Here is a 15657-nt window from a genome sequence, read left to right as displayed (position 1 = left end):
TACCTAGTTGATACAAATTAGCCCTCCCACTCATCTTGTTAAGTGTAGGGAAAAAAACATTAGTTTATCTTCCCTCCGTGCACCTTGTTAAGTCTGAGCCCGTCACCCACAAGGCAGCAGTGGGCAGCTTCTCCCAGTAGCGTCCTTCAGCTTCTGTGTTTGTGTTCTGAAACTGAGCGCAGTTGATGCGGCAGGAGGGGAAATGCAGGTGCTTGTGTTTACTTCCCTCCGGACCTCCCTCCTCCTTGTAACCCTGCTTCCTCCTTCCTCCAGCACAGAGGAATGCAGATAAATATTGATCTAGAAAGCTTTCAGGAAAAAAAACAATTCATGGCAACGGAAGGAAATTAAATTGTGTCAAAGCCAAAGAAAAGAAAGGGCAGAGTAATCCTTTAATTTAATTAGGTAAATTACAACAAAAATATCCCTTCTAAGTCTGTTTTTTTTCTTTCTTCTGCCTGCTCTCTCCCTCTTTGCTCTCCATCTCTCCCGCTGGAAGGCTTTCCTGTGGTTGCTAAGCAACAGGGAAACAGTTTTTCTTTGGTTTTGCCAGCGAGTCCCGGAGGCTGGCAGGGAGAAGGGGGCACAGTGGAAGCACTGTGGAGTCTGCCAGCAGCCGAGTGCATGCCTACAGCTGGGTCGGTTTGCGGAGCAGCCTCCCCCGTTCGCAGTCATAGCACCCCAGGCAGGCACCTGGGGGTTACGGCGGAGTTAATGATAGCAGGGTGAGCTCATGAGGCACCCTGGCCCCCAGCAGTAAACACGGGGTCACGGTAGGGTCAAAGTGATGAAACGGCACGACTTCCATCCACAGGGCTGGATCAACACAGAAAGAAAGCCTTTTCTGTGCGCTTTGTTTTTAGAGGCTGAGTCACAAGTTGCATGAAGTTGCACAACTTGCTAGCTCTCTAACAAACATAAAAAAAAATCACAAAACATATCTGACAGAAAATTATTTCACCAAGGGGTTTTTGACAGGCAGTGGAGTACCTCACAATAGAAATCCTTTTTGCAATAAGTATGCTAATCAAAGCCTCTGCTGAAATGGATTCTACTGCTCTTTTATTATGTTGTTCTTTCTCTCTTCAGGTGATTGACACATTGTAATCTTGCTAATAAGCACCTCCACTGTCTGTTTCCTTCCTATTGTGTAAGTGTTACAATAGGACTACTTGGCAGGTGCGCATGTTTGCTGAGCGCTCAATAAAGAAGCTAATCTTAGTTACCTGCTATTATCCTGAAATGCAGGCACTCCTCATGCAGTGTCCTAACTGTCAGTATCCATGCACGTCCCCCAGGGGTCAGCAGCCAATCAAACCTCACATTACTCATTTCCTTCCTATCTCCTAACCAATCATCTGGTCTGTCTCTGGTCATTAGGATGTCTCTGTAGCTGCCCGTTGCTTCAGAACCTTTTCCCTTCATGCCCTGCTGCTGGGTATTTAAAATGCTCTTAAATGAGAGATTACTATTTAATTATTATTGAGAGTTTGAAGGCATGTCAGTGTTGCTTGGTGCTGTTTTGAGCTCATATATGATACTTAAATATAAACCAAATGAAAAAATGTTAAAGCCAGCTCTATTGTGTTCACTCACGGGAAGCCGGTGAGGGATCATATCCTTTTTGCTGCACTAGTGACTCCTACTGGTTGGTTTCGGCACATGTACAGAGGAACATTGAAGCTATAGGGGAGATTATATGAATCTGTGCATGTATTACACCCTCTTGATGGTGCCTCTGGCCCCCACATGAAAACAAGTAGCTGTTGACACTGTACTGCCGTTCGAAAAAATTGACTAAGAAAGAAAAAGAGGGATTGTTTCCTGAAAAAGCCACAGGAATATAATCTGTCTATCAACTGCTGTAAACGATGTCTCCATTGCACAAGTTAGTCTTGAACCTTGTAAGTAGCTCTGTCCCCCCCTTACTTTTAAATGTAGTGTTCTAATTAGCTTTGTCAGCGGTGGCCTGTAAAATGTGTTAGTGTTGGCATTTAACAGCTGTTGTAATGTGTGTTTGTGAGTTTTTCTGTGTGTATAAGTAAGCTCAGGCTGCTGTTGAAGTGACTCAGATGAATATTGCATGGCAACAGAGATGGAGTTGTAGCAACAAGGGAATAAGCTGTGTTTTAGAAGACACATACATACACATACATATACACATCAAGCTAAATTTGATAATCTGGCAATGATGCTGTATGTAAAAGACATTTTCTTTTGTAGGGCTATTATCTGTCGTTAACCCCAAAGTTTTTAATTATGTAATATTTAATATATCAATTATAAAAAAATATTCAAAAATTCAAAGTCCCCGCCCCATCTTTTAGCCTGACATTGCCGCTGAATTAATTTGCCTCATCAAGTGCATAACAGAGGTAATCGGCCTGATTTTTGTGACTTATGAGAAGGTCAATTGATGCACGCAGATACTCGAGGTCTGCCATGCTCTTCAGCAAGGCACTCAGCACACTGGAGCTGTCTATTTCCACATATTATGTGCCTGACTCAGGCATTCAGGTTAAACCAACAGCAAATTATTTTTCCTCTTTTTGTTTTAGGTCTCTGAGGAATTAATCACACCTGACTGAGAGCTTCCATGTGATGCCTTCAACATATAGGATATAAAATCAAATAAACCAAATGCAATTACAAATATACTCTATTTGGATTTGCTTATTGGCTCTTTGAATGTCATATTTGCTAGTATCATGGCTTCTCAAGCCTTAAAGAGCATCTGACTGTATTGAGAGGAGAAGTATAATCAGTCTGCAATTGAGCTGACATTTTAATTATTTTGGATTGTATGTCCAAATTTTTCATTGACATTTCAAAATGCAAATAACATGCTCCGTGCATAGAAAATGAGAGGAATGCATTACCGCCTTAAGTGGATTCCATGAGGCAGACATGGCAAAAAAAGAGGCAGTTTAGCATTGAAAATGACAATTTGGAGGCAAAGATGTGGATTTCAGAGTAGTAAAAACTCTTTAGATCACTGACTTTAGTCAGTCATGTGACAATCATTTTCTATTTGGCATTGTAGGTTTTTGTTTTAGTTTCCTAAATCAAATGGTACCATATACTTTTTCCCAAATCTATCACCAGACAAGAACATCCATATTGGACAATTCAGCAAAACCCTGGATTATGTTCGGATTACTCAAATATTTGCACTTGGTAACTACAGTACAGTGGTTAAGGTTAGGGAAACATTGTGGATATGGCAAATAATAGTTAATGTGTGGTATGATTAGGGTTAGGCAACTAACCCTGTTGGTTGAGGTTAAGAAAAGATTGTGGTTAATAAAAAGGGAAACGTTAATTGCAGGTCTGTGACGGGACGCAAATTCGATCTCCTGCATAAAGTCTGATGCCCGTTCGCCACCCTGACCTCCATGCCCTTACTCTCCGCCTTGCTACATTAAGAGTACACTATTTTCTACATTGGCACGCTGCTTTTGGAGGTAAATCATGAAGTGCAGAATCGTCCAATATAGACGTAATTGTTGGGATGCTTTTTCCATAGTTGTTACACTCATCACAGGTTGATGATATTTTTTGTGTTAGGAGAAAATGTATTCATATAATTTGTGCGGCAACATGTAAAATGTATTTCAGAACTGGTAACATTTTAACTTTCCTCTTTTTTCTTCGAAACCTGTAGCCATCGAATCTGAGCCTCACATGCATTTTAAATATACTCATCTTTTTTTCCCCATGCAGTCAATCAGAGAAGTGACGGGCTACGTGTTGGTGGCTCTCAACCAGTTCGACTACCTGCCACTGGAGAACCTACGGATCATCCGAGGCACCAAGCTGTACGAGGGTCGCTACTCTCTGGCCATCTTCCTCAACTACAGGCGGGATGGGTACTACGGCCTGAGGCAGCTGGGCCTGCGCAATCTCACAGGTCAGAAAGACTGCATGAGTGTTGGCATATTTAATGACATGCTGCATAATCAACATGTCAGTGTAAAACCCTTGCACTTGTTTCACTTCCACTCTTAGCAGGTAACTCAAATAAATATGAGTCAAAGACTTTGTTGATGCATCAAAACACCACCAAATCACATATATTTTGTAATAATTATGAAAAATAATTTTTTTAATATAAACTCCGTCGGTAGATGAATTATAACATCTTTTTGTGAATTAGGGATACATTTTTCAACACTGCAAAGTACATTGCCATTCCCTGCATTATAAATGTTCGTGTTAGACTTGTTTTTACACCCACATATACAGATTTAATAGGGCCTTTTTAATTAAGTCTCAAAATTGGAACTCAACTTTTGAAGCAACGTATCTGCTACCCTGGCAAATTAATCATCTGGGTTGCTATATGGAGGGATCAAATGTCTGTAAAAAAAAAAAAAAAAAATCTATTTTCCTGTTAATTACATTTTTGTTTACAAACTCAAAAATAGGCTTCTTTCATGGAGTGAGTTTTTGGAAGTGGTTGTGTTATGTTTTATGTAACAGCTGTTCTTTTTTTGTCATGTGAGAGGGCATAAGCTAAAGTGGATTGCATTTGTAAAGGGCAGCTTTTGTCAGTGTTAATTTTATCTTGGTATCAGACTTTTGAGTCATGACCTCGGTATCAGTTCATCTTTGCCATTTTGGTGTTACCCTATGGTAGAGTGACCTCCACACTCTCGTCAGAATAATAGAAGCAAACACTATCTTCTGTTACAGGCTGTAAAATAATCTTGTAAAGTACCTGATTCACTGTCTTCCTGCTGAATCATATTTCCTCTCACTGATATGCAAATTTGAGCCAATTTCCTCATTAGTTGTATAAATCATACATGTAATTCTCACAGATTGAGCTGCAATGGCAGTCGGCCTGCTAAAAGGTTCACTTTTCTCAGCACGTCATGAGTCAGGTGTTGCCTTTTTCTTCTGTCTTGGCGGCAGCATTACCATCGCTCCGGGAGAGAAACCCAAGCGTCGTAGGAGAAGCACTGGCTAAGGGACAACTGTCACATATAATCTGAGGAGAAGCAGTGGAGCTCAGTCTTAGGGTCACTCTTTTTTTTCCAGCATTTTTTTTTCTTTATCTGATGCTGTTGTGTCTAGAGTGACAGGGAAGATGGTAAACAGAGACTAGCTGGGATATGGGATGAAGGTCAAACTCAAGTGTTCCAAGAAAAGATGATGGTGTCCAAGGCTGTATGAGGACAGTGTCAGCACTTGAGGAGACGTACTGAATGTTTGAACATTGAGTATAGTACAGTACAGCATATTAAACATGTTGAGTGAATAAAGGAAAATTTATTGGACTTGCAGCAAAAGAAAGTATGTTTGAAAGTATGCGTCCCCTTTATTTCACTCTTCTTTAATTAGTGTCATGTGATGTCCCTCCACCTTGTACATTTAGAAACTTACCACATAAGAACATGCTTGTTAATTACTTGTAGAAAAGCGTGAGGGCCTTTTAGAGTCTCTACAAGGAATTTTCTTTGTCTGTCATCTTGTCGGATTTTGGAGGGAATTTGCTCGATTTCTTTATGGCAGAAAAACAGGAAAAGAGCACTGTTCTTCCAGCACGAATGGAGCTAAATCTTTTAGAGTATCTCGCAGTGGCCAATGGAAAAAATCATGTCCAACACGTATGTCCCCTAAAGTACAGCCAAAGAACAGAGACAAATGCACGAGAAGCTGCCACTCCTCCTGACAATTTGTTCATACCAAGGTATCAGAAGTAAAATTTTAACCTATAATTATTTTAAAATGTAAAAACTGCGACATGTAGCACCTTTAAGGTTAGTTTTTTTGGCAGGATTTTACAGAGGAGAGTGCCAGAGCATGAAACAAGGAAAGGGTATAAAACTGGGCTCAATCCCACCATGAACCAACCACGTGATATGTGCCCAAAACTGCCAAGCCACCAGGATGCCTCTGCTGTATCCCCCTTTGTTGTGTTTTGCCCGAGGCTTCTTCTCTGGCATCGATCTGCCCGCTTTACACTGTTCTCCTGTGGGCATTGCAATTTATCCTACATCCATCCTGTGTTCCTATTGCAGGCAATTCTGTGTCAAATGTTTCACAGAGGAATCAAATTAATTTTAGTGTATAACAGAAGTCGTGTCTCTTGAAGTCCTGAACCAACCCTTGTAACTTTTTGGGGATGAAGCACAAATACAGGAAATGTTCAACAAGCACAATAAAATCTTGGACGTCCATATATTGATGAGAAAACCCATCAGTGTTGAGAAAGTTGGACAGCAGAAATTCATCCTGGGCCTTTATGCCATTGACTTTGCTGTAGTGTTTTGTGATTGATGGTGGGGGATCAAACAGTGATCCATATTAAAGCACATGACAGATTTAGTGTAATAAGGAACGTTTTATGGAGTCCTCCTGAGAGTTTTATAATAATAAGGGCATGCTGACACCCTAAGCTGGAAAAGCAGTAGGCTGCCTTCCATTTTGACCACCTCTACAAAGAAAGGGAGGCCTAAGTGGACCTTTATCCCTGTCTGACTCATGATAGGTAACAGGTTTGATATGTTGTGATAGGTAGCTGGCAGTATTTGTTTTTCTGATATGTTGGGGCCCAATATCAAGGATTTCAGTTTTATTTGAGTTGAGCTGAAGAAAATTTATCGACATCCAATTTTTTATGTCAGACAGGCAGTCCTGCAGAGAACTCAGCGTACTAAGGTCAGTGGGCTTGACAGGGAGGTACAACTGTGTGTCATCTGCATAACAATGAAAAGAAATACCATGTCTGCACCCAAGGGGAGCATATATAAGGAGAACAGTATTGGTCCCAGAATTTAACCTTGAGGAACACCATAGTGCCAGATATGCCCACCCAGTGCCTCGGTCTATCTAAAAGAATGCCATGATCAATTGTGTCAAACAACTGATGTAAACTGCAACTTGACTGGTTGGCGGAGGCATACAACCGCGGGGCGGTAATTCTAGTTTTCCTTCTATCATGGACGTCTCATGAATTTCTTGTCTTCCTGTCATTCCTCCAACTGCACTAATGAATGTTTTTTTTCTGCACACCAGTGACTGTTACTAGAATACAAATAACTTGGACACAAAAGATCAATAAACAAAGTATGTGCAGAATGTCACCCTTATTGGCTAGGTTGTGTTTTATTTTAGTTCTTGCTTTTTTATTCCATGAGAAACAGCTTGACTGTGCTCACCTGTACTCCAAGGTATTTTTTTCCCCTGAGGCAAAAATGTTTCATGACCAGTGTCCTCCATAACCTTACAAAAATGAGGCAATCATTCAGTTAGTGGACCAATGTTTCTGTGCTGTTTTCTGCCTTATAGAAGAAAACAGCACTGAAGTCCAGCCAATATACAAGAAATTTTGTGAAAAGATCAGAATGTTTTTCTTAATGTAACTGGAGAAGCACAGTGGAAAATATACGCAAGGTATCTTAAAATAATCCTTTCTGGATGCAGTAAAGTATATCCTTGCATTATTTATGTCTACAATGCATAATCTACATCTTCAAATTTCTTTTATTTTCATGAAACTTTTGGAGACTGTTGATCCTCAGAGGCAGAATTTACCTCTGCTTCACTGCTGTGATTCAGGCCCTCCACCGGCCCCCTGCCTGTCTGGCTGGCACTCCACACATCTCCTGTTTTAGCGCATACCCAGGATGGGTGCCTCACATCCCTAGCCTTAAGTACATACCATCTGATCCCAGTGCACCCCAATGCTGCAATTAAGCCAGATCCAACCATGCATATGGATCAGTGCTGTTCCTCTTGATTCCCTCCACTCCTCTGCCTGGGACAAAAAGGAAAATACAGTGAATTCTCTCTTTTAAATAAGATCACAATTAGGCCAGCAGATTATTTTCCCTTTCTAAAGATGATAAGGAAGCTACCATGCTTAAATTCATGTATGATGAAATGTACTTATTTGTAATTCATTTTGCAGCCTACCACCTTATCTAGAGGGGGTGCATGTGCCCAAGTGAGAATATATTCAGCATTTCTCACTGCACACAATACATTAAACAACAGCTTAATTTCTACTTTTATCCCTCTGTGGATTCACTACACAAGGAGTCCACAGAAAGCGTGGAATTCAATTTGGCTGTGGAGTCAGTATCCATGCAACTGTGCGGTCTTTATACTAGAAGGGTTATAGTGATCTGTGTTAAAGAAACGCCTCTGATATCCACTAAGCCTTAATAACCTGTTACACATACACAACACATGCATCGACAGCCACACAAACTGTGTGCATATAACATGCCTCGCTAGACAGTGCACTGCTAATTACCCCATGCTGTGTAGCAGTGGTGATAATAACCACCATAAGACTATCAGAGCTGATGAGGTGGCATGTATGAAATGGTTTTCAGATCCAGATTCCCTCTCTTTCTTTGCTTGAGTTTTGCTTTGTGAGGGTTTTTTTGTTTTTACGTTATTTTCTACCATGTGAAATTGCTCATTTGGATGGGTGCCAAATGGCTCAGCATGCCCCAAAGAGAACTCTGACTCCAACTTCCCATGTTCGTGTGCAGAAAGCAAAGCACCAGTTCTGCCACCCCCCTTTCTTTCTTCCATAACCTCACTGTCTTTCTGACCTGTTTTACTTTCCTTAAGGCTCGCTGGGACTGTAGTGACACTGCCGTGGCTTCACAACCTAGCAACAACCCAAACATCCCCTAATTTAAAGATAATAATATACCGCTGCTCTCTCGCTAATTGCAGCATTTTTGTGAGTGTTTTGAATGCATTTAGGCCACATTACCAACAGCAGTTGCCGTTGAGATGAATTGATTAATGGACTTCATTATAATTAACCCCATGTGCATCTTCATTTTTAGAGCATGACGATTGATTTACTGGTTCACATGCATTCCAAGCAGTTTCTCATTTTCACAGTCACTCTACTCAGCTAAATAAGCAAAAGAAATGGAGATTCTTCTTCATGATTAAGGAGATTTGCAAAGTGATGATGGGAGGGAATCAAAAGAACTGTGACCAGATCACACTGATATCTACAACAGTGTCAAAGCATATACTCATTTAGATAGACATAGATACAATAGTGCTTTATTTAGCAGCACCAATTGTCTTAAGTAATTTAGTATTTCATTTTATGAGAATGTAAAAAAAAGGCTCTGCATGGTTATGTCTCAGCTACTGAGAATTAGCAAACTTTTTCTTAAGTGTTAGTTTCAGAAGTGTCATAAAGGCTGCATTTGATCTATATAGTAAATCCCCTCAGTAGAGGGTATAAAGATCCAGCACATCAAAGATTTTATACCCTCTGCTTATTTGAAAAAAGAGCACACACCAAAAAGGAGAATCCTATAGCACTGGAGTACCATGCTTGCCTCCATTGTCAACTTTTTTCCACCTCACGTTAAACTCAAATTGGCACTTAAGAAGGATCTGGTTATATTTATATACATTTCACTGTCAGGTTTGAGAAAAATGCGCGAAAAAAAAAACTATTTCCAAGGCCTCTTTATTTAACAAAGGTTGTGGTGTGATCTTCAGAAAGTGGTGTAATTACAGAAAGATCAAATAAAGCAAAGGCAGCTAATGCTAATACCCACTCTCACTTCGGACTGTTATGAGTAAGAGGGAGAGTAGAGGGATAGGGCCCATTAATAATGAATTCAGTGTCATCATTAAGGCACCAAATGATTAAAACATATCTCCCAGCTTCAAACGCACAGAAAATGCAGCAGTCGTGGATGTGCAAAGCGAGCGAGCCCTTCAGTCAGCTTGTGAAATAAAGTTTTGCTTTTTTTTCTCTTTCATCCCCCGTTTTTTTGGAGTGTTGAAACACCACAGCACCAGCATTCCCTTTTTAAAAACAAAAAATACACCAGTGTTATGTAATGTAATGTAACCCATAGATCTGCACAGACGTTTCTTAGATATGAACTTTCATGCCAAGCCAGGTTGGAAATCATCTTTGTTGCACATCCCTGAGGCCTCTGAGGTGTGTTGTCACCTGGAGAAAATACAGCCTAGCCAAAAGAACCACGATAACCTGCCGCCTGTTGTTGCTCAGTGCCTCTTCTGAAAGATAACACAGCAAAGCACATCTCATTAAAAAAAGCTGACATTCATTGACATGCAGACACACAATGGGATGCCATGTCTGACTCCACGGTTTATTTTCTCGTCTCTTTATTTCCAATTTTCCATGTTTTATACACCCTTGCACCCAAAATTCATTATAATGCCAGGCCCGTGCTCAGTTTTATCAGTGTTGTGCTGTCAGCACTGTGTTGCCGTTGGTGTTGTTTGTTTAAATCCTTCGACAAGAAGACCCGGGGGGGTTCGGGTTTGTCGCCATTAGTGGCTGTGGCACGTCTGGAAAGAGGGCAAAATGATCTCTAATGGAAAGGTAATAGTCCCCCAGGGACATGTCTGCTGCCCTGTGCACCAGTCTTTTATGTTAGGGTTCCCTCCACTGGCTGACAGGGTCAGTATCAGCTGACCCTGGCTAACAGAGCTACACATCTGAAACCCCAGTGTGTGATAGTGGCCCATACTTCATATTGTTGTATAACATAGGAGGTGAAAAACCTCCCCCAAAGCCCAACTTCCAAATCCTGTGTTAAATGTCCAATCATGTCTTTAGGGAGTTAACCTGAAGCATACGTCAGCATTTCTAATAATGTCAACAACTTACATTGATGTGCCAGGATAAGTTCCGTCAACCAATACAGAGCGACTTGTCACTCCCAGCAAGCATACACCAAGCTCAGCACAGCAGAGATTGGGGATTGATGGTAATAAAGATAACTCCCTGCAGGGGAACTTAGACTCAGAACCTACAGGTGGATGGTTGGTGGAGGTAGGCTTTATGAAATGCTATATGAGATTAGTTATAGCAACTGTCGTTTTCAGGTTTCAGGTGAGCAGTGTGGCAGCAGCTTACCAAAGCAAAAGAGAGCACGGCATTGACTGCTGAAATACACCACCCTATTGCAATGGGTATATGGATGTCTGTTGCAGCAAAGTGGGGCAGTACATTCAAACACTCCCTGCAGAGGACTCTCCCTGTCGCCCTGAAAACCTATGATTTCATCATGTCATGCTCCAAACCAAATATAAGGTTTGGGGTGAGGACCAGGAGGTTAGGATGGGGACGTTATAGCAAAGGAAGAAGAAGATCTGCCCGAAAAGCTGATTTTAGAACAAAAAGTTTCAGCCAAAATGGCCTTAAGCAGAAAAAAAATTACAATTACTTTTTAAGCATTTAATGGCACTATGGTGTAATAAAAACTGAAGAAATATGAAGAAAAGTCACTAAAAACATGTAAAATATTGCCAGTAACTAATTGAAGTCAGACACCCTTTTAAAATTTTATCCAACATTGTAGAAACAACAATAGGAGTCCTGCCTAATCTAGCTCAAACTCCCCAATTCTATGAGTCAGTCCTTGGAAATCCCACCTAATCAAACCAAATAGCCGTGACTTCATCAAACTTGCTCATTAGAGCCAAATTCATTTTTTGGGAGATTAGAATTACTTTTGACCGAACTCTTGTGTTCCCCTTTTTTAAAATTATCTGAACCATGAGCTGTAAGCACCATTTTGGTTTTAAAGAGAGCAAAACCTCCATTTGTGTAATTAAGGACAAAACCAACCAGCCTCTGATGTGTTTTAAGGGGATGTCTCTGGACAATGCTGCTGTGTCAAAACTTAACATTTTAATATTTTCTCCTTGATTGACAGTTTGGGAAAGTTGGTCGACCACGTGAAACCCATTTGATAACCCCAAAACTGCAATGTCATCATGCTAAAAACAAGGCTGTGTTTGGTTGACATTCTGATGATGTAATTATATTCAAAGCGACTGTCTCGCCATGATGCACATGCTCCCCCTCCTGACATTGCAACATACAGTATATTTGTTTGTGTTGAAAATGAATGGTGTATGCTTTGCACTGAGTTTGTGTGCATGCAATTTTTGTCTGCATTCTCTCCCAGGCGTCTGTAAGCTGCTTGACTTTGGCAAGTTTTAATGACATTTTTGGGTCCATTATTTTTTTTAAGTGCCCCGCCTCAGTCCAAGCCCCTCATGAGATCTGTTGTGTAACTTCCACTCCAAACTGCAAATCCATTAGTGTGAGCATGGCCAATCATTGTCACTGTTGAATACGTCTGTCCACAGCCTCTGTTGAAGAAGTCACATAAGCTGAAAGTAAAGTCAGGAAAAGGGAGGAGTGGAGTTGTGCTGGACTGGCTCACAGAACATCACACTAAATATACTGTAAAACCAGATGGAGGCAATTTACTGGTCATAGTTGATTTGCTGGTGTGTGTGTGCTTGTGTCATGTGTCCCAAATTACCCAAGTGGAAGGGTGAGTGCTGCAGCTCTGTGCCAGAACATGACAAATTGCCCATTTAGCCCATTGTAGGTGTCAATTTTAATGCAGAGGTTTAGCTCTGTTTTCGACACTTCTTAAGCATTTTGCTCCGTGGAAATATTTAATGAGCCTGATTTTGAATTACAAAATGCATATCAGATGAGCAGTTTGTGTGTACATGCTTGTGTACTGGAGGTGTTCAAGCACACACATATTAAGGCTCTAAAAGAATCTTTCTTTTTGGTTTCCTGATTCGAGAGTGGACATTTAATAATAGCCCACATTTCAAGTTATGAGCGAAGCTGCTCAGCAGTTTTACTGTCTTGATGGCTCCCCTATGGTCCATTCATAGTGCCCTCTAAAGTTTATGTTTGATGTTCTGAGCTTGGGCAATTGTACCAAAACACAATTTCCAGCACAATAACAGAGCAGAGAGCGGACTCACTGTCGGAGTAACGCCACTGTAAAACAACCTATCACTGCTGTTGTAGAAAAACAACATGGGACAGCAATTCTGGGACTGTTTGTACTTTGAGACTGTACCTGGCAAATTATTTGTTGAGTGAGTTGCTTGACCTCTGGGTCACTGAGACCTATTAAAATCTCAGTATAAAACTTCAAAAACACATGACTGGTAAAAATAACTTTTTCGCAGATTTGTGGCTTTTTTGAGCTTGTGATTTTAACACTTAACACAACTTGAAATTTAAGTGCTTGTGAACTAAATTTAGATGTTAATTCTTAACACACTGAAAATAGTTGGGTGTTATTAGATTCTCCACTATTCCCCCCACCAACACATGCACACACATCAGTGTTGATCATTGACGACCACTGCTATTTGTTACCTTGATTAGTATTCGGCAGCGCTCTCATCTCTTTGGCTGGCTCTTTTGTTTGCCTGCGCTGATTGGAGGGCCTCTGGTTGATTTAGATGCAGGGAAGTGGTGACAGAGGAGGGCTTATTAGGGCTGTAAGCCCATCCCGCCTTAAGTGCAGAGTCTCCAGTTCCATTTTCATTTGCCTCCATTATTGAATTTGCTGGCTTCTCATTCGCCCTGATTGCATTTTGTGTCACCTCTAAAAAAAAAAATATTTTTTTTTTAAATCAGCCTCCCTTAGAGGTACTGTGACACTCAGACGGGAGACTTACATTATGATAGTAAAGTAATGAGAAAAAGTTTAGAGATTGACACTAGAATACTTTTTTTATTTTGAAGGCTTTCTTTTTTCATTAGGTCTGAGCCAAATGTCTATGAATGTTTTCCTAATCATGATTGCTGTGTAACCTGTATGCCTGTGGGTGTGTTTTGCTAAGAGAAGGAAAGAGAGTGAGGAGCCTTAGCAAAGGAGAAAGGGAGTGTTTATGTCTGTGTGTGTGTGTGTGTGTGTGTGTGTGTTTTTATAAGACAGAGAAGGAGCGTGACAGATGGGGGGAGCAAGAAGAAAAGAAGAAGTGGAGGGAAAGAAGAGTGATGGCAGGGATTCATTTAGCATCCACTGAAGCTTTAGAAGTGAAAAAAAAGTGTCATCTCCGCCTCCACCTTTTAGCTGCCTCCTCCAGCACCTACACAGCTTCCATAATCTCCTAATGTGAAGCGTTTTTCATAAGGATTCATCGCAAAACAATATGATTCGAGACTGCGAAATTTAATCAGGGGCTTTAAAACACAATTATGGTTATCGGGGAGGACACGGCAGCAGCGCTCGGGATCGTGGGAGGGGGGAGTAGCAAGGAGGGGAGATGGAGGGGACCTCCCCCGCACTGTCTGCACCCTAACGCTCCTCTCCCATTTGTCACTGAGCACAATATCTCTTTGGCTGGCAGAGCTAATAATGGAGAAGTGGGGAAACGGGACTCTAGAGACCCACCTCCGCCTTTCCGTGAAGATCAGATAAGTTCTCCTCAAGTCAGAGGCCCCGAGCCAGTGTGGATTTGCTTGTAAGGACTGTATCATTTATTAAACACAGCACACCCCTTTGACAGCTTTTTAGGTGTGTGAATAATGCAGCTCTTTATAAAATGTGCAACTGCAGGAGCAAGACGTTTCCCCAACTGGAAAGAAACACCACGCTACCCACTTTGCACTTGGAAAAGTTCATTTCATTTTGGTCACTCGTACCACCAAACCCCTTTTGCTGATACCTTGCTTTTTCGTGCCTCAAGGCAAACTAGTTGCCATTTCCTGTCTCTATTATCTTGCCGATCTGCAGCCATTTATCCAGCAGTGGCTTGTTTGCAGTCTGGAGACTTAACAGTTATTCATGGGATTTGAGAAGTCGTTTTCACTTAAGCAGCTACTTTCTCAACAGCCTCTGTTGTGTTTTTTTGTTTTTTTTCCCCTCTTTAGAGTAAACATGCTTGGAGGCACTGTACGTTGGAGTGCTCCACAATTACATACAGAGGGTTTCCTAAGGGGCCGACTGCTTGTTTTCCAGGCCAGTCATGTGTTTGCCTCAAATTGTGGGGTTTACTGTAAATTGGCTTAGGATAGAAATCCACAACTTAATTTTAATTATGGGTAGTTTTGGTGAGATTTAACAAACACAACCACACAGACTCGGACCCTGATACACCAACACACACCCATAGTACCAATTAACCATCCCATTCATGCACACACAAACTTCCTCTCCTTATTCAGAATTCCCACTGGTAACACTATGTATGTGTGTTTGTTTTATGTCTCAGGACATCTCATTGTTCTCTTTCTGCTGGAGTGCAGTTCATTCAAGACAGCATATTGTCAGGGTTCAACGTTAAGGTTTTTTTTTTTCACAAATTGTTTTATTTATTAGCAGTTATCAAATGACAACAAAAACTAAAGTTAATTTTCATGTTTAATCTTTTAAGTAAATTAATCAGAAGGACACAGTGTATTTATAGATGCAAAGCAACAAGCATTCTTGCTCCTCTCTTTGCCTTCTCCCCAGAGATGGACTCTGTGAGGGAGTGATAAATTATCTAAATAAACTTTGTCTTTACCCGCCGCCATTTTCTCGTGAGTACGGATGGGTATCATTAGAATTGTATTGATACTACTATAGTTATCGATGCTCTTATCGGTTCTTTTCAATAACTAAGTAATTGCTTTTTTAAAAATATATTATTTAAAAAAAGAATAAATTCAGAACAGGATTAGAATTGAATATTTTAAATATAACTAAATGTTGTTTCTAGAGCAGCAACAGTGTTTAGAACAGCAAAGTCACTATATAAACTCAATGATATCTCACTGGAAACAAATCTAAAATGTCAGTAAATAAATCATATTCCTGACATCAAAATACTGAGTGATGTCTTTGTTCTTCATTCTTTCTAAAC

General features: G+C 40.7%; 1 protein-coding gene across 4 annotated transcripts in view; it reads left to right on the top strand.

Annotated features, from left to right (window-relative positions):
* LOC122871787 (receptor tyrosine-protein kinase erbB-4-like) overlaps positions 1-15657 on the top strand; it is a 253808-nt gene that overhangs the window by 146803 nt on the left and 91348 nt on the right. For all 4 annotated transcript variants that reach the window (XM_044187168.1, XM_044187166.1, XM_044187167.1 and 1 more), the window contains exon 3: positions 3724-3910. In XM_044187168.1, coding sequence (XP_044043103.1) covers positions 3724-3910 — 187 coding nt within the window. The remainder of the gene's footprint in view (positions 1-3723; positions 3911-15657) is intronic.

The sequence above is a fragment of the Siniperca chuatsi genome, linkage group LG24, assembly GCF_020085105.1.
Source record: "Siniperca chuatsi isolate FFG_IHB_CAS linkage group LG24, ASM2008510v1, whole genome shotgun sequence".
Lineage (NCBI taxonomy): Eukaryota > Metazoa > Chordata > Actinopteri > Centrarchiformes > Sinipercidae > Siniperca > Siniperca chuatsi.
The sequence above is the reverse complement of the archived record's forward strand: the minus strand, read 5'-3'. Positions and strand labels throughout refer to the sequence as shown.